The sequence below is a fragment of the Montipora capricornis genome, chromosome 13 (genome assembly GCF_036669925.1).
Source record: "Montipora capricornis isolate CH-2021 chromosome 13, ASM3666992v2, whole genome shotgun sequence".
NCBI classification, from domain to species: domain Eukaryota; kingdom Metazoa; phylum Cnidaria; class Anthozoa; order Scleractinia; family Acroporidae; genus Montipora; species Montipora capricornis.
In genome coordinates this window covers 40,268,273-40,287,094 of record NC_090895.1, presented here as the reverse complement: position 1 = coordinate 40,287,094, position 18,822 = coordinate 40,268,273, and the positions used below count along the sequence as shown (strand labels likewise).

General features: G+C 40.5%; 1 protein-coding gene, 1 long non-coding RNA gene and 1 pseudogene across 2 annotated transcripts in view; 2 read left to right on the top strand and 1 right to left on the bottom strand.

The window, feature by feature from the left end:
• Nucleotides 1-3,039, top strand: part of LOC138029360 (cyclic AMP receptor-like protein A) — a 15,737-nt gene extending 12,698 nt beyond the window's left edge. Inside the window, exon 14 of the mRNA XM_068877110.1 lies at nucleotides 608-3,039. Within this exon, the coding sequence (XP_068733211.1) occupies nucleotides 608-775 (168 nt within the window). The 3' untranslated portion in view covers nucleotides 776-3,039. The remainder of the gene's footprint in view (nucleotides 1-607) is intronic.
• The window catches only part of LOC138029363 (uncharacterized), a 106,923-nt gene extending 96,461 nt beyond the window's left edge, over nucleotides 1-10,462 (top strand). Inside the window, exon 4 of the long non-coding RNA XR_011127873.1 lies at nucleotides 9,674-10,462. This is a non-coding gene — a long non-coding RNA (uncharacterized lncRNA). The remainder of the gene's footprint in view (nucleotides 1-9,673) is intronic.
• Nucleotides 1,388-18,822, bottom strand: LOC138029361 (cyclic AMP receptor-like protein A; annotated as a pseudogene).

The following is an 18,822-nucleotide window of genomic DNA, read 5'->3' as shown; positions in this document are numbered from 1 at the left end:
TATCGAGGGTATCCGCCCGCAGAAGGATGTAATTGACTGGGAGTCGATTTTGATGAGGGAGGAAAACCGGAGTACCCGAAGAAAAACCCTCGGAGTCCGATAGAAATCGACTGAAACTCAGCCCACATACGACCTCGAGGCCAGGGTTGAACCTGAGTCGTAGAGGTGGGAGACGCGGTTGATAACCACTAAGCCACCCTGACTCCCCAAAAGTCAACGCAACAAATCAACGCAACGCTGTGATTTCTTTGGAGAATAACTTAGTTTATTGATATTTGTCAGGTAAAGAAATTACATACATACAACAAGATGACAAAAATACGCTTGCAGGAGATGAAAACAGCGCAAACGCCAACTTATCTACATTTGTCATATAAACACCAATGAAATACCAAATGAGCTTTCGCGCGAAAACATGATATCTTCCCACTTGAAGATAACATGTTATTTTCACACATGAAGAGATCACTGTTGCTATGGTTACATATGAAAATCGCGCCTTTCGATACCTTTCGTGAAATGATGTAGTATTTCATTGGTGTTTATACATGGCCGCTTGGAGATACGAAATTTATCTTCTCGTGTACCACTATGTACCACTTTACAGGTTGCTTTAATACAGCACTTCCGAGCAAAGAAACCTCTAGTGCGAGAATATCCTGTCGGAGATACGACAGAGGTCAGACCCAATGATGACTCATCCTGGTCAGGCTCAGCGTCGTCAAATGAATCACCTTCCCCTCCCTTGCAAGTTGCTGCACCCCTTCCCCCTTAGATGAGTAGCAGTCCTCTTGGAAAATCTTGTTCAGTCCATTGTTCTAGCAATGCTTAAGGAAATGATGTAATTTTAGTGTTAAATTGTATGCAATATTTAGGATATAATATGCATTTGGCGAGAGAAAGCAAGAACGGTGTGTATCTCAGATGTAGCCTCTTCTTCAGTGTGAGTCAGTTTTTTTCTGATAGTAGCTTGCTTCACTTGAAATGTAACGAAAAAGTGGACTCGTCCTCAAGAAGAGGTTGAAATGAAATCGGGATAAGCCTATTGTAATTGGCCATTAATTAAGAGTATTAAGTATTGACCCCGATTCAGTCCCCTGCTCTCCTCTCTTTTCGTTCCTTGTCATCGACAACAAGTGCAGAAAAGACTAGAAGTTGATAAAATGTTTATCAACAGTATCATGAATAATAGCAAGTCAGAGGAATTGTGAATTGAAAAGTTCGCATTTCGATTAAGTTTATTTTTTGGTTGTTCATAATGCGTTTTTATACATTTTTGAATGCACTTTAGTGTGGCTTTCTGCTGATTATCTTAGCGTTAAAACTAAACTGAGAAATTACTCTGACCAATCACAACGAGCGCAAGTAACGCGACGAACCAATCAGAATCAGTAAGTGAGTAAGTAACTTTATTTAGACACGGTGAATTCATCAAGCATAACACTACAAGCTGTATATATCGATCTAAAAGTATCAAAATTCTTTGTAGAATAAAGCTAAAATATGTATAAATTATCCCCAAGAATGCCGTATATAAATGGTCAAGCAAAAACATTGTGACAGCCCCTTCGAAAGCTATTGATAGTTTCCGCTTGCCGCATTTCCAGGGGAAGGTTATTTCAGATGACCGCACCATTGTACCTAAAACTGTTTTTTAGGAAGTTAGTGCGGGGCAATGGAATAACCAGTTTGTTCTCATTGTCCCTCAAATTGTAAGAGATATTTCTTTGAGTGAAAAGAGAGCTAAGATAATTAGGAGCAAGGCCATGTAGCGACGTATAGACCATAACGGCCACTTGAATTTGACGTTGCGTATCTAACCTTTTCCAGTCTAGCTGTTCAAATAAGGGTCCAGAACTAGAATCGTAACTAGAAAAGGTTAGAACTTTATCAAAGCGCGGGAAATGCGCCTGTGCAAGCCGCGCTTTGTTTTAGTTTTGGCTTCTCGTCGGATAAATAATCTCTCGCTAGAACGTCATTCACAAACGGTTAGGAGGAGTGTAGCCTCTCCTGTAGACGAAAGTTTATTTTGCAACTCTCTCACCAATACTTTTTCGTTAATGGAATGTATCCTGGATAGACTAAATATCCATCGTCATAGCAGTTGTTTCGCTCCCCCGATAGAAATTCTGAACTTGTTCCCTGTTTATTATCTTATAATTAAAAGTGCTACTATAATCAAAAAATCACTTCCTTATTTTCTTCAGATTTTGAAAATGCGATTGCTTAAAATTTGATTGGTAACATTTTGAGCTTTGATTTTTATCCAAAGGCTGTTCACTTTGAGTGTAACTTTTGGATTTCACGGTCCGCCATTACTCACCTTCCAAACTGACCGATTGGACCTCAGAGGATTGGATTTAGGGAAAAGTGACGTCATTTACTCACTGGCTTTAAAACTTCAGAGTGTCAACGCAGCTTATTATATATGCAAAACACAAGTTTAAGTCTGAAAGCCCGAAATTCGTGCTTCATATTAATTAATCCGCGTACACGCGCATTTTATTCTTGAACTATTGAGTCTTTGACGTCATTTACTCCTCGATCCAACTCTCTCAATGTTTTAAAGTTAGAAATGACGGATCATTAAATAGGAAAATTCCAGTTAAAATAAATAGGTGTCTTTTTGAAATCAAGGCTTTAAACTTGGGTCACTTAGTGTTTAGTTAACATAGTTTTGAAATCCCAAGCTAAGTAAAAATTGATGTTTTGGTCATAGTAGCACTTTCAACAAGTTTGAAAGTTCTCTTCCATGCGGTATTTTGTCTTATTCCCCTTTTTTCCCTTGTCACCTGCAACCTCATCAGAGGAATTCTTTCATAGTAGTTTTAAAACCACTAAAGGCCAGCTAAGACTTATTTTGTATAAAAGTCTTTCAATTACCTTGTTTGTAAGGAATACTATTAATAATACAAGGTAGCTTGGCAGGAAATGAACTCAACCTCGCCTGTTATGCATTGCTGTTAAATATATGTGCAGTTTTTTTTTTTGCAGTTTTACAAACATTATGAAGGTAATACTAATAAAGCACTGAGATGATAATTCTGCTGCTTTTTGGGTCTAAACAAGGCTAAACTCCCAATCTTCAACCACCGTGGGTGAGCCATCCATATTGAAATTTAGTTGATCTTTTAAAAACATGGCATCCAAAATGTGGAATTCTTGTCAATTGACCTCTTTAGCTTGTACGGAGTTTTGTTTTCCCATTTCAGACCACGTGATGTTCCGAAAGGAAATTTTCTTTTGTTTTTGATACCTTATTTCATACATATACATGTGCATAAAACGACAACTAAAAGAAGCTGTTCCCAAGAGTAACATCACGTGGTCTGAAATGGGAAAACAAAACGTACAAGCTAAAGAGGTCAATTGGTATTAATTCCATTATGAACTTACTTATGCCTTCAAATTTCTCACTTGTTGGATCACAGCAGAGGTTTTTTGTATTTTGGAAAACTCTTGGAATTCCATCGTTGCATGAAAGCTATCGTTTGTCGGCTTCAAAGATTTTTGGCTTCACATACGCCTACACGTTTGCATTTACGAAGAGGAAATCCTTTTGTATAAGCAACAAGCTTGCCACTCTAGTGACTGCTTTATTGGTAGCGGGGACGAATATTTTGTCTTTTGTTAATATTGAAAAAAATTGGCTTGGTTGCTAAGATAAAAAGACCTGTTTACATGGAGGAGGGGTAACTCGGGTAGGTGGGGTCGAAAAGAGCTCGCGTTTACATGCAATGTTACCACCCCGGGGCTCCAGGGTGACCTTTCACGAGGCACCTGCGTGGTCGCTAACTACGTTAACAGACAAAATGGCGGGGGTGAAGGACGCATTTTGGCGGATAATGCTGTTCTACTCTCACCAGCTACTCTTACTTCAACTTTTCAGTGCTGTGGCTTTTTACTACCACTTTTAATGCTGCAACGCCTCCGCAAAAGGCAGTATATACTGACACCGGGTTGGCGGGTTACCCCACCTCCATTTAAACAGGCTCTAAGTCCCGGGCTCTAAGTTAGACTGCAGTTTGAGAAATCTAGCCAGTCTGGTCAACCGGGCTCATTAAAGAGGTCCAGAATTATTTGTATGGTGAATGCCCCACCGGTGAAGTAAGATACTGTCGACAACATTGTCTGTAACTACGCTTGAGGAATAAGCTGTGACCAAGTTAGAGCGGTTTTCAAAGGAGTGTCGTAAAACCAAAACCAAAGTAATTACTTTGGCTGGTCAAAAAGGCAGAGACAATCCGGTAAGCCAATCAAAACTCGGAAGTGTTACAAGTAGCCGACAGCGCGGGAAAATGTGCACGCGCGAGCCACGATTGGTTTGGGTTTCACTTCTTATTGGTTGAAAAAGTGGCGCGAGAACTTTGAACCAATCACTGAGTGAAGTAATGCAAAACCAAAGCAATTCGCTAATTACTTTCGACACTCAATTGAAAACCGTTCTGAGAGCTCTCCACCATGGCTTGGTTACCGTATTGAAAAGCATTCACGTTCGCATCCTGGTGAATGTCTATGACAGTGCAAGTAGGTTCTCCCAGCTTGTGGACCCCCATGGGTGAGGCCGCCTTAGCATTGGCTTTTAAGGGCAAATGCTGTTGAAAAGCAGCCTGCAAGCAAAACTTTGAATTATCACCAAGTTATTACTGATTGCCACATTCGACAATGACTGTACCAGCGGTATAGCGAGACAACATGGATATACATGGATATTTATGGGTATACATGGGTATACATGGATATACATATACCTAACATTTTATGTATTACATACAATTACACACTATTATGATACACTTTAATAACCCTACTTAAAGTACCAACCCAACAACTATACGAACCTGCAGTCTGACAAAATTCCTTGGAACAGTACACAAATACACTGATCTGAAGCTTTCGCGGCTCATTCTTCCGTCTCAATGTTGTTTGCTCGTGGCGGAGTTTCTGCGCCCATTTGGCAAAACACTTTTAATTGTTGCCGGAAGGACAAGGTGTTGCAAAGTGTTTCAACAGTTTTGTCCGAGGCTGTAGTTTAAAGGCCCAGCTGTCACGAGTCTTCCTTAGCTCAGTGGTAGAGCATCCTACCTTATTCGTACTAATTTTTCACGATTTTTAAAAGATCGCGGAATTAAAGACCCGCGCGAAAACGTTTTCGCGAAAATTAAAGCTGCGACATTTAATACCCTATTATGAAATCCAACCAGTCTCCAACTTGCTCAACTGACTACTTTTTATACAATCATTTCTTTTTCTAACAAAAATGTAGAAAAATCGCATTCTCCTTTTTTGTGAATTAGTCTTACGTTCTCAGCATTTTGATTGGTTAACAGCTCATAATCGTGTTTTTGGCATGTAACGTGAATTAATGTGACCAATCTAAGGTCAATGCTCACACGTGTGCTTAGATTTTTTAGGGAAAACTTCATGGGCCTTAATCACACAGCGGCCATGTTGAGTCCCGATCGAGGGATTGAAAACTTTTGCTTTTGCATACCGAAACTCGTTTCTAAACATTTCAACTCGAGGCTCGGGGTACGAAATCTATTTCTATGGCCAACATGGCCGCCCCGCGAATAAGACCCAAGCAGCTTTTTCCTTTGGATCAAAGTGATTTGTTTACAATCGTTTTCATTGTTGTTTCACGATACCTTCAAGTCAGCCCAGTTTAGTCTTCTTAGCGTGTCTTTGTTTAATCCAAATGCAATGGCATTCGCCAAACCTGGATGAGGGACAAAGCAAGTCATTGTCACTTGAGATCTTCGTTGGCAAAATATTGCTAAACATTCCCTCTTCCCTTCCACCCCCTAATTTTGTCTGTAAAGATGGCGCATTGGTTCCCAGTTTTACAAATGACACGGCGGTAACGTGATATTACAAAGCCGACAATGGTTGCGGTGGCACTAGGGAGTTAACACTAGTGTTACATCAAGTTAATAGGAAATAGGAATAGCTTTAATAGGAATACTCCTAAAACAGTATACACTATACTAGGAGATACTAGGAGATACTAGGAGATACTGTGGAGATACTATACTAGGAGATACTAGGAGATACACTGTGTTCTATTGTTCAGTGTTCAAAACATCAGAAAAGGCTGCGGTCGCATTCGAGATGTGACACTGTAGAGTAGTGCCAAGACTAGTGTTACACTCAAGTAAAGCTATGATCCTAAAAGTTACGGACGCAATTTTAGCAATTGCGTAGAGAAGCCTGAAAAATTCAGGATTTAACGGGGTTTCCGTGAGCTCACGATACCGGTGCGTCGCTCTAACCAACTAAACTATGAAGCCACTGACGTTGGGAGCTGGTCATTTGTGTTACACCGTGTTTCTTTCCAAGTGCGACCGCAACCAACGAGGATTCGACTTTTGTTTGCGCAATAAGTTTCATCCCGGCGTATAATCGGACATTCGAAGTACCAAGAAAGACAAAATTTAGTCCTCTCCGATTAGGCGGCTTTGAAATGACCAACCAACGCTCATTAAACACTGGACAGGTTTGTTTTATGTCTTTTCCCAGTTTTTTCGGCTTTTAAGAATTGTTTATACTATCCTTCGACAAGAAATATTTTGATCAAGTGTTCGAAAGCGAATAGACCACAAATGGCCGTCCATTTATCGCCAGAAACATTCTGCAGATTTTGGGTGTGGCAGAGGTACAACCTTCTTGCGCTGCTAGCATAAATCACATTGGGGTACACGTTGCCTGGAAGATCACAGAGACTGCTTCCGGTTTAGAATTTTATTCAGTTCTGACCAAAAACTGTCCTTCCTTTCAACATCTACCAAGTGGCGACATTCTGGCAGTTTGATTGGCTGAACGTCTCTTATATACTGTATGAATATGACATAGAGAGTCAGAATTACTTCATATATTTCGAAAACTAATACAAACCAATCTCGACCCCAGAGCTCTCATTTCTTTTGCGCATGACTGAAGGAGAGAAGAGCTCTGGGGAACCCTGTAACAAAGTGTCTTCCCATTGGTTTTCGTGAAAAACAATGAAAAGTGTCTCTTATTAGTGCATTCATATTAGCACGAGGAGTGAGCAGGCGTCGCAAGGTTTTGGCTATAAGAACCCTACAGCGCATGTTCCCCTGCATGGCGTTTCCCCAACCAAGTCTCTCCCTCAATTGAGGGATTATTATTAATTGTCAATTTCTTTCAAGTGAAGTATTATCGTTCATTTTGGACATTGAAAGCTTGATAGGGATCATGGGAAATGAACATATTTCTTTTAAAAGCTGAACCCCAATGCCTGGACTCGCAGGACTCGAACCTGGGAACGTGTGATTAATAACCCCTTCACTTAATCACTAGACCACCACATCAATAACTGCGACGATGTAATTTTTTATTAATGTCAAATATTTTTTCTTTCAAAAGTGCCGCTGTAAACATGTACTAACACCCGCTAAGAAGCAAGCTTATACAGTGAAAAATGTCGGTTACCAAACTTCAAGAGAAAGCTAACCATTTTAAAATCAAACTTCAGACTTAACCATTATTCAGCAATGATTTTATATGAATAAACTAATTAGTTTTGGTAAATAATCGGCACATTTTCTTGTCAGTTGATCTTTAGTGGTTAAGTGGATAAAAACAGTTCCTTCAAAGTGGGTGATCCGGGTTCAAACCCTGTCCAGGGGCTGCATTTACTTTTTTTTCTTTTTATTTGCTACCGCAAGTCCTGGGACAGAGAGATCAAAATGGAGAATTATACTTCACTTCATCCTTCAATTTGAGGAAGAGATGGTGTTGGTTTCCCAGAACCTCGGGTCATCCGCAGACATAACATCCGAGGCTCTGGTGACGAGAATGGTCTCAAACCAATCCCACGGGAATTAAATTTCATTCGTTCGCAACTCTCTTTTGTTTTGGTTGGGAGACAATGTACGCTGATCACGTTAGTAAATAGTCTCCACATGGAAAGAACTCACTGGAAAAGGTCTTTACCTGTCAAGGGGATTGATATTACATGAACCAGAATAAGGACAAAACTTGGTTTAGGAGAAACGGCGTTGTGAATTCTGCAAGGAAAAGAAACATTTTAGTTTTGACTGATTACCCTTCAAGTCAACCTCGTTCCCAGGATCTCTTCTCAACTGGGCACTAATTGGGGACACTGTAAACTGAAATCAACAAATCAAATCAAATGTTGCTTTTTGAAGAGAGGGGAAAACCGGAGTACCCGGGGAAAAAATCTCTCGGAGCAGAGTAGAAAACCAACAAACTCAACCCACAGATGACGCAGAGTCTGGGAATGGAACCCGGACCACATTGGTTCAAGGCGAGCGCTCTCACCGTTGCGCCATTCCTGGGATTTACCAAGCGTTGCAAACTTACTTCCGGGGTCCAATAGACCATATTCGTATTCTCGGTATTGGACTGGAACTAGCTTGCAATGGAGGCTAATGCGGGGGAATCTTTTCAAATGCAAATACTTTTTAATATATCCCCCCGCATTAGCCTCCATTGCAAGCTAGTTCCAGTCCAATACTGAGAATACGAATATGGTCTATTGAAAACTGTTTTGTTTTAGTTTGCATACTGCTTAATGTTACCTGTGAGCAAAAGGACCCAGTGAGAGTACCAGATAGATGCACGGGTAGGCCAGCAAGGAGTTCATCACTGTCTGAAGGAAAAGGAAGGTAAAGATTGAAAAATGTGGATTTTTTTTCTATCTTATCTGTATGGTCCTGGACTCAAGGCGCCGGATTTGAATGCGCATACTCCTCGTTCGAATCCGACGCTGACCACAACAAGGGATATGTTTTTCAGTCTCCCTGAAATCCTTGACGTTTTGTGAACATCCAAGTGGTTGCATCTTTCAATATTGCATTGAATTTGTACTTTAGCAAATGGCTTGAACCCAGGAGTCACACCAAAACTTGATGCAATAAGATTGTCCGTTTGAGTGACCGTTCTTGGTGACATTGATTGACGTCTCGCCAACGCGAGCGGCAGTCATCTTCAGAGTCAAGTTTTTTCAATACACGGGTTGACAAGCTTCAAGCTTTGATATTTTCTCTCATTGGCAGGAAACGTTCAGCGCGGACTCTTTGCGCATCTCTACCGAACCACCCTCAATTGACACCTGCCGCGGGTTGCTCGAAGCACGGTTAGCGCTGACCAGCGATAAACACCATGGAAACCTCTAGGTTTTGATACCTTTTAACCAACGGAAAGCGCTAACCAGGCGACGAGCAACCGGCCCCAGGTAGTTTTCTCGTTTTGTTTAAATCATTCAGTAGGGAGGAATATTCGGTATTCTTGAATTAGGCCCGTGACAAACCTTTCTCTGCTCATCCTCTGCGGTGTTATTTCTACCGTGAACTCCCTCCCAGCGTTATCCCTATAAAAAAACAATTATTAATTAAGGATCAGCGGAGCCATATCGGAGGCACCCAACGAGAATATAGTTGAAAACCACTTAAACATAGCATTGTCAAACGTATTTTAGTATTTAAACGGTGGATATAGGCATATTTTTACCCCCTAAAAATCTTTAATCTGTTGGGATTGCCTAGCTGAAAGTTAAGTGATCCGAAGATTATAGGGATTAAAACTCACCTTTTCGAAATTTTCAGCCAGAAAAAAGGCTTTCGAAAATTCTAGGTGACCTTTTTAGGGCAAAAATCCGTTAAAAAGGGGCCATTATACCATTTTTCAGATGTTCGAAAATCCTAGGAGAGGCAGGCAAGCAAGAAATTTTACTACAAATGTTCCGAAAATTCTAGATCTCAAATCGTCTTCCGAACAGATATTTTCCGAAAATTGACGTTGGGTTCCTCTGCCCTATCTTCACAATGGACCTTATTGGAGTTGAGCCTGCAGGCACATTTTCTTTTGTTTAAAACTACATGCAAAAGAGGCTTAAGGGTCAATGACCCCTTAGCCTCGTTTATGTGGCAAAACTGCTGATAACTCCGATAAGACTCACATACGTTTTGATTAGAAAAATCAGAAAATAAAAACGATGACATCAGGGAATAGAAAGCTTTGAAAACGCTTACGAGTGGGATAGGTAAAAGAGCGTAAAGAGAAAACAATGGGGAAAAGTTGTTTACATAGTTGTTGAGCTTTATAGTGTGGATGTGTGAAAACTAGGAAAACGTTAGTGTGAACCAGACATGATTTTGCGGCGAGACAAAACGAAGTTAGTGAAAATGATAAGGCTTTACTTGACGCTTTTTTTATACAGTGTTTTCGCTCACGTGACCAGCAGCCATATTTGCATACTAAAACAAATGGAAAATTGTGCAGAAAATTGGAGTTCAATTCCCACAAGAGTACGGTATTTCGATCCTCCAACATGGCCGCTGTAAGGTCATGTGAACACACTCTTTTTATCGTTATATTTCTCAGATAGTACACGAAGTGTAATTGGCCAATTTAGGGAACCATTCCCTTATTTCAAAAATACGGTTCCTTTAGAAGAAAATTAAGGAATAATTACTTAAGGATTTACTCCGAGCTCACCATTTTTGAATGAGCTTGAGATACTTTTTAGGTGATGGAATACTCACCCGTTGTCGATATTTAACAAAGATGTAGATGTTTGCAACAAGAATAGCAATGATGCAAAGAAAAAGAGGAATGTAGTACCTGTTTGATAACCAGATAGAAAAAAAGAATGTCGATAAATTCCTAATGGGGAACACCTTTACAATTTTCGGATCGCAGAGCACTGGCATTAACTCTAGGTAAAATTCCAATTTTGTACAACGTAAAAGAGATGGAATAATGTAGCCTGTTAACAAGTGAATGACCGAGACACGTGGAAAAGGGAACTGGGGAGGGAGAAAAGGGAGGGAAATCCCTTCCCAGATCCCTTTTCTGCGCGGCTCGTTCACTCGCTTCGCTTCCCTCTCCTCTTGCGCTTGCTACGTAGGCTAGGAATAATGCTGCGACTTAATATAGCAGCGCAAACTTATATTTTGAAGCGACGATGTTGTCGTTTTCTTCGCTTACTGCTTTCTAGGCAACTGGAACAAAATTTCTAACTCATTTGATTAAGGGAGACCAACTCTGGGTACTTCATTTCTCATCTCTCAATTTCGTGGACGTTTAACAAAGTAAAAAATCCAAAACTATTCTAGCTTGAGACTCCAAGAAAGTCGATGACGTCATCATCAGCAATATCCGTGTTAGTAATAAATAATTCTTATTCTGTCCGACAAAATTTCCTCTGAGATGATTTTTTTGTCTTCTCATAGAAAACAAATACTGACATTTCAGGGTGCTAAGGATAGTGCAAAATATTTTCTATTTCTAGGGCAGTTATCTTACGTGGCAAATCTCCATATTGCACTGTACTCCACGTCCCCTGCAACCCAACTACAAAAACAGAGAGAGTTAGTAATAATCATCATTGGAGCTGAGGCTTGTGAAACGCTTCATTTACGATTTCAGGCTTTTCCATTCCGAAAGGCAACCTTCCTTGTAACCAGCAACAAGGATTATAACCTCTTGGTAGTTCATAACGAGAAAGGCCACGAGTTATGGACTCCCTGCCTGTTCTCTTGAGTAGCGCCACATATTTGAACCAATAGTGTTACAACAATTTCAACAACAATTTCGGAACAGGCAATAGTTCGCTGACCAAAAAAATCGCAGCCTCTGAGAACAAATGAGTCAAAAGCGTTCTAAAGAAACTGAAATGAGATTGATACGAGAATTGCGTGACATACATTTCCACCGTCTGTCAAAATTCTGTTGAAAATACGGGAAATTTTCTTTATCAAAAAAGCCGCTTTCCGCGACAGAATTAAAGAGTGCGATGAACCAATCAGATCTAAAAGCAATCACCTGTAACTTGAATAAAAAAGCGCGCGAAAATGTGGCAGGGGGTTCACGATTGATTCTGCTTCCTATTGGTCAATGGAGTGACGCGACATTTTTAGCAAACTGGAAAACGAAGAGTCATAGTGTTATACGCACCACCATGGCCCTGCTGGTCCGTACGAGTCCCCGATCAATGGAAGACACGCAACAACGAACGGCACGCTCCATGATATGATGTGATAGTACCTAAGAAAAGAAAAAAGATGACATTTACAACGGTTCGTAATTGAAATCTGTAAAACAATAACAATAACAATGACTGGCAGAGATAATCACCCTTTTCTTGCCGCAGTATCTTGGGGGCTGAATTGCGAAAGGGCGCAGCTCACGATATCGGGCTGAAAGCATTCAAAGGCGCCTCCGACTGCCGCTGTACAGTCCATGTTTGATGTCGGAGCACAGCACCACAGCTAGATGTTAATTAGCTGTGAGTTAGGCTTCACCCAAAACGAAAGTAATTATTATTTTGGCCACAACCAAAAGACACGGAAAGTCAAATAAGCTAATCATCACATTACGGGCGGGAAAAGGCGGGCCGACTTTGCCTCCTTTTTGAAAAACATGAAGGAGTAGTCGAAGACAACATCTTAGCATTCAATCCACTACTTACTTTTCTAGTCTCTTAGCTCTGTCCCCTCTCAACGCTTTCCAAATGTTGAACGTAATGCAACAAACCCAGGCCAAGACAGCAAGCACTAAAAGCAATAATAACAAGTTCATCATGTTTACAGCTACACTTCTATTCGTGGACAGGCGAACCACGAAAGTAATTCAAATATGGTTCGTTATGTACCGTTCGCTTAATGCCTAAATTTACACTTTTTTCTCGTCTGGTCCTCGATATTTTCGAAACGCATTGAATCCTGGGAAACATCGAGACAAGGGCAAAGACAAAGAAAATCAACCATTTCCAGAAGGCCAGACATTAAGTGCTTCCTAGCGTAAAAGCTTAATCACTTAAAATTCATTAATTTTCAGATTGAAACCGACGAGTCATTCATTCACGCTTCCCAACTCAGGTTTTCATAGATATAACAGTCTAGTATAGGCTGTTTAGAATTCACGTGAACTCAACCAAATTTATCTCATTCTGGCATCAATTCGTGTGCAGAAAATCCTGCGTAAGAGACTGAAGCTCTTTCATCCCCACTAAAATGCTTAGTCTCCCTCGAAAAAGTATTTGAATGTTTTTAATTTCAACATTTCAACATAAATAAAGGCTCAGCTTCACAAAGACGTATATGTACAACACAAATGTGGTATAATAAGTGAACAATACATGATTTGATTTTAGTGACGGGAAGTTAGTCTTTGCTGTTGTATTGGAAGATAAGCGATGTTTCAATGTGATCTTAGGATTGATCTTCTTGACTTTGTCGTAAAAAAATAAATCTACTTTCATTTTTTCTGATAAAACGCTACTAAAATGCTAGAATAATGCTTAATTCTTTTGCCTCACTGAAATGCTCGAAAAAATGACAGCATAATGTACAAAAGATAACACAGCACGCAATCAGGTGATGTCTGATTGGATAGCCTGCAGGCACGAAAGATTGTATTTTTTAAGAACTCCAAGCTCGAATAAGCCCGTATGTATCTGTGTTTCCGTTAAATTGTTGAGTCAACTCTGTCCCATTTCTTTTTATTTTTAGAACTGCTGTATCTTTTCATCATTTTGAAATATCTTCGTGTTTCGGGAGTGCTGCACGTGATGTAATCACTGGCCGAGCATAGGTCTCTTATGATTGGCTATTGTGAAAAAACCCGCGAAACCCCCCCCCCCCCCTCCCTCCCCCCTTCCTGGGAGGTGCTTCTAAAAGTGAAAAGATACGGGAAAGGGTTGATTCAGAGGGTTAATACAAAAGTTGGAGGCTCCGGGTGATGGGCTCCTGGCTTTCCTTGTAAACAACGTATTGTTTAAACAATGATACCCTTGCGTTACCAAAGTACGTATTAACCCATGCTTGGAATTGACAAAAGTGCCCTCTCTGTTGCGGTACACCAGTCTAAGGAGAAAAAAGTGAGCAAATTAGCCCTTAAGATCCTTTTAGTTTGAATAACTGACTTCAAATGCATAGGATTTTCGTTTCCACGTTAACGGAATTTCCGAAGATTTTCCGATAATTTCCGAACATTGCCGAAAATGACTCAAAAACGGGCACGCATAACGTAGCATGTCACGCTATCTGCGCAAGACTGACGCAGTTGGTGTCAAGGACTTTCAAGAATGATAACATTCTCGTCACCAGAGCCTTGGATCAACTCAAGGCTCTGGGAAACTCTATGTAGGAGAACATGCGCCGTAGTGTTCTTAGGGCAAAATTTCTCTATATTGCATTTGTGGAAAATCCTTCACCCAATTTTTGTTTCACATTCTTTGGGTAGCCATTCTTTGATAACACATGCATTATGCCACAAATGAGGGAGCAAAAGGCTACTTTTTTCAGGCGGTATTGTTTTAAAAAAGGTAAAAAAAAAACCCGAATATTTCCGGAGGATATTCATTTTGAGTAATTCATTGTTTTGGCTTTCCTTTGGCCACTCCTGCGATATTAAATTTCTTGCTCACCAGCATAAGAGAAATGCTTTCACCGAGAGCTGCAACACCCAGCGCCAGGATCAAGCGCTGAAAAGAAAACACAAAAAAAATGAAATAGTTTTTGCAAACATCCTTTTTCTCTTTCTCTTCCTCCTCTTTATCATATCGTCATCAACAACAACTCTTTATTTGTCCTTCAACTGGTTACAATTTCAATTTAATATATATAACAGAAAAGAAAAGACATATAAAACAATAAAAAGTGAATGCTATTATAGTTAACGCATGAAGGCTCATAGACCCGCGAAGTTATCGAGTTAGCCTCGTTAAATTCATCTTCCTTGTCATCAATATCCTCATTATCATAATTATGATTATTGTCGTCGTTTTTCTTCTTCTGCCCCTTCTCATCATCATCATCCATCACCATCGTCACCAGCATCGTTATCGTTGTCTTCATTGTCATTGTCATCATTATTGTTGTCGTCATCATTATTGTCATTATCGTCATCATGATCACCATCGTCACCGGCATCGTTATCGTTGTCTTCATTGTCATTGCCATCATTGTTGTCATCGTCATCGTCATCGTCATCGCTATCATCATCATCATCCATCACCATCGTCATCGTCATCGTTATCATTGTCTCCATCGTCATCGTCATCATCATCGTCACTTTCATCACCATTGTCCTCTTCGTCATCATCGTGGTTGTCATCATTATTGCCATCTTCATCATCGTCGTCATCATCGCCATCATCGTCACCAGCATCGTTATCGTTGTCTTCATCGCCATTGTCATCATCATTGTCATCGTCATCATCATCACCATCATTATTATCATCATCATCCATTACCATAGTCACCGTCATTGTCATCATTATTGTCATTCTCACCATCATCGTCATTATCATCGCCATCATCATCGTCATCATCACATCATCCATCACCATTACCATCATCGTCATCAGCGTCATTGTCATCATTATTGTCATTGTCATCATTGTCATCATCATCTACATCTACATCGACTTGTGCCAGCACTCGGCAAAGTCCCTTTTTGACTTATGGCTGTTTCTGCTTAGGTGGCCTCATACACCGTCATCATCATAATTATCTTCGCCGTCCTCCTCATCATCGTTATTAGGGAGTTTAAGAAACCACGACGGCTACGGCGACGAAAACGTCACTTCAAAATATAAGTTTGAGCTATGCTAAGTATTTCATGATTATTCCATCTTGTTTATATCATTCAATATGTGTGAAGTGTCCTATAACTGGATTGGTACGGACAGATTTGAAGTAAAGAGCGAGACTGAAAGATTCACTGTAGTTTATCCACGTTGTCGTCAAAACCTCAAATTTGGTCATTTCACGTAGTAGTTTTGACGAGTACGGGAGAGAACTGTTCAAAAATGCGTGCCGCACGTGCAGCACGATCGTTTTGGTTCAGTTTCAACCAATAATATTACTGCTTTTTGGCGTTGCAGGAGCTCATTAAGAGGAGCCTCTATCTCCCATACTTGGCGTCGGAGTCAACCCTTTCCCGAGTAGATTTATTTGTAGAACACCTCCCTTGGGAGATTCAGCACGCTCACTGTTGTAAAAGCCAATCTCCCTTGGGCGATTCAGCACGTCTACTGTTGTAAAAGCCGATCAAAACAAAGGTCTCTCAGCGTCAAGGAAAATATGTTACTTTTCTTGGGAAAAACCTGATATTAAAAATAAAGTTACTCGGGAAAGGGTTGACTCAAGGAATTAGTGGAGATAGAGGCTCCCCTTGAGGAGCTCCTGGGCGTTGTCGTTGCCGTAGCCGTCGTCATTTCTTAAACTCCCTATTGACATCTTCACCACACGTCATTCGATTGTCAACATTATTTTTGCCATTAATATCGTTGTCATGTTCAGCGTTGTCGTTACAGTCATCCTGATTATTTTCACTTTCTTACAGTTTCCAAGAGTTCGTTTCGTAACATTTCGTAGAAGGAAGGCAATCAACCAACTGTCGGCCAAGCATGCAAGATCAACGATCTGTCGGCTGATATGTTCAATAAAATTCGCCAAAAAAGAACGCAGAGAGCAAGATACAAATTTCAGTACCTGATCAAAATACTTGTACTTCTTAAATAGCCAGATGATGAATATGATAAAAATGCTGAAAGTTAAAAAAAGACAAATACGACGAATGATCAAGTTTAATCCGTTAAGTAGTGGTTAGTTATCTAAGGCAACCATTCGAATTTAACGCGTCTGTGACTTCGGAGAGATCACGCAAATACCAGCAAAGGTCTCCTTTAGAAATTTTAACTATCCTCTTGGAATTTACGCAAATTTTTCACTTGGCAAGCTACAACAAGCAATTAAATGACGCAGTTCGTAAACCTTTAAGGAATGACTTGCGAAATTTCCTTATAAGGTGTTGCGCAGTTGAAACGACTTTTCTTCTTTTAATAGGTAAAAAGATTCTCTCTTACATGCAAAATTAATCGTTAAAGAATTATGGGAATAAATGCTACTTAATATGTCATGACGCTTTCCGCAAGAGTTAACGACGTTTGGGGTAGAGAGCTCACAGAGTTCGTCCTCTGACAGGAAGCTTAAACAGTTTCGTAAGTAAAAACAATGTCTGTGCATCCACTGCACGTGGTTTTCCTTTTGAACTTGTCCTCACGCAACCACATTTATTGCTAAGTTTCTTTCCTCCATAAAAGATGATTAGTTTAAAAATCTAGCGGCACTACTGCTCTGGCATGCGAAATATTAATAATTATTATGTGGACGACGCGAGCACTGTCTCTCCAATCTCCTAAATTCCATACTACTAGTTTCACACAGTTCCCGAACAGCTTGAAAACATCACGCAACGGTTACACTTTTCTGTATTCGTAATTCGTTAAGTGCTTGGGCAGGTTGAAGGCAGCTATTCAGCTAGTGTGGACCTGCTATATCCACCCACCCATGATACACTCACAACAGACATCTCAACACCGGGGACTCCATCCCCTACTCTTAACGCACGAATAGTGTCTGGGTTCTTTAATAACGTCCCACAGGAAACTTATGAACATTGAAATTAGGGAGCTTAAGCACGCGACGCTTATGAGACGCGGACGGCAACCGGAAGTGACCTGTTTTCCCTTTTAACTTGTCTTCACACAATCACATTTACATTGCTAAGTATCTTTTCTCCATTATATTAGAGATGATTAGTATAAAAATCTGGGAGACACCGCTGTCCTGGCTCGCGAAATGTTCTTTTCCGGTTGCTGCCCGCGTCTCAAAAACGCGCGTGCTTAAGCTCCCTAATATTTCTGAAGCGGGGTCTACGGTTTATAGTCCTCAAGCGAGAAGACTTGAAAGTGTAACTATTTGAAGACGAGATTACAAAGGAAGCACTTTCTCCTCTTGTGTCCCAAGTATTGTTCAGGTCGAGGTTAGAACCCGCAAACCTACAAATTTCAAAGGAAGCACTTTCTCCTTCTTTATTTCAAGTATCGATCCGGCCACGTCACAGCTCGATGGTCAACCAAACACGAGATAAATGAGACATCTTCTTCTGTTTGCAACTGAGAAAGTAGAGAAGGAAAAGAAGCCGAAACCCCATTGGTCAAGAAAGAGGCCAAGTGAATGACTTGTTTAGTGTCCTTGACTTTCCGGTTGTCGCCTCTCCCGGCCCGAACAGTTAAAGATTGGGTTTACCAAGCGCTTAACTTATGACTCCAGATTATAAAGCCGAGCTGAACAGCTCTACTAATTGGGGAGAAGGTACATCGAATCATCAGACATCAAAGTTGGTTTTTAGTGAGAGGGGAAACCCGGAAAACGCTGGAAACCGGAGTGTTGGGGATACTTAACAAATGCTGCGTTGGGGAATTGAACCCCAGTAACATTTGTGGAAAGCGAGGACTTTCACTACTTCGCAAATTCTGCTCCTCTGAGCTTAAGTTTTCCTTATTTGTCAGACTCCGCTCGAGACAAATATCTGAAGTATTGATGTACGACACATTAGTCTCCAAACGATGATCGATGGCGTTATGTGATCTAACTCATCACGTGTTAGTTATTTCGCAACACTTTAAGCATTAGAGCCAGTAATTTAAAACATCAAGAACATTTACCTTCCGATAAGTTCCAGTGAACAAATAGTTTGCTTAACTGCGTAGATCACCGTCTGAAAAGGAAATTTAGCGTTCTATTGATGATACCAAAATATCGTCGATCGAGGTCTGCAAAAACCTAAAAGGAGTGTTCCCTTGCGCACCGGCTAATACTTACACAGTAATGTTGCCTATCCGCGAACAAGGTGCAGTTAGTAGCCATGTTCGGACGTACAAAACATAAGAACGGACGAGGAAGTGGTTATGTATGTAGTCATTAGCATACACTAATAACCTTCAGTCACGATATGCATCCGTATTGTCACGACAGCAGAAGC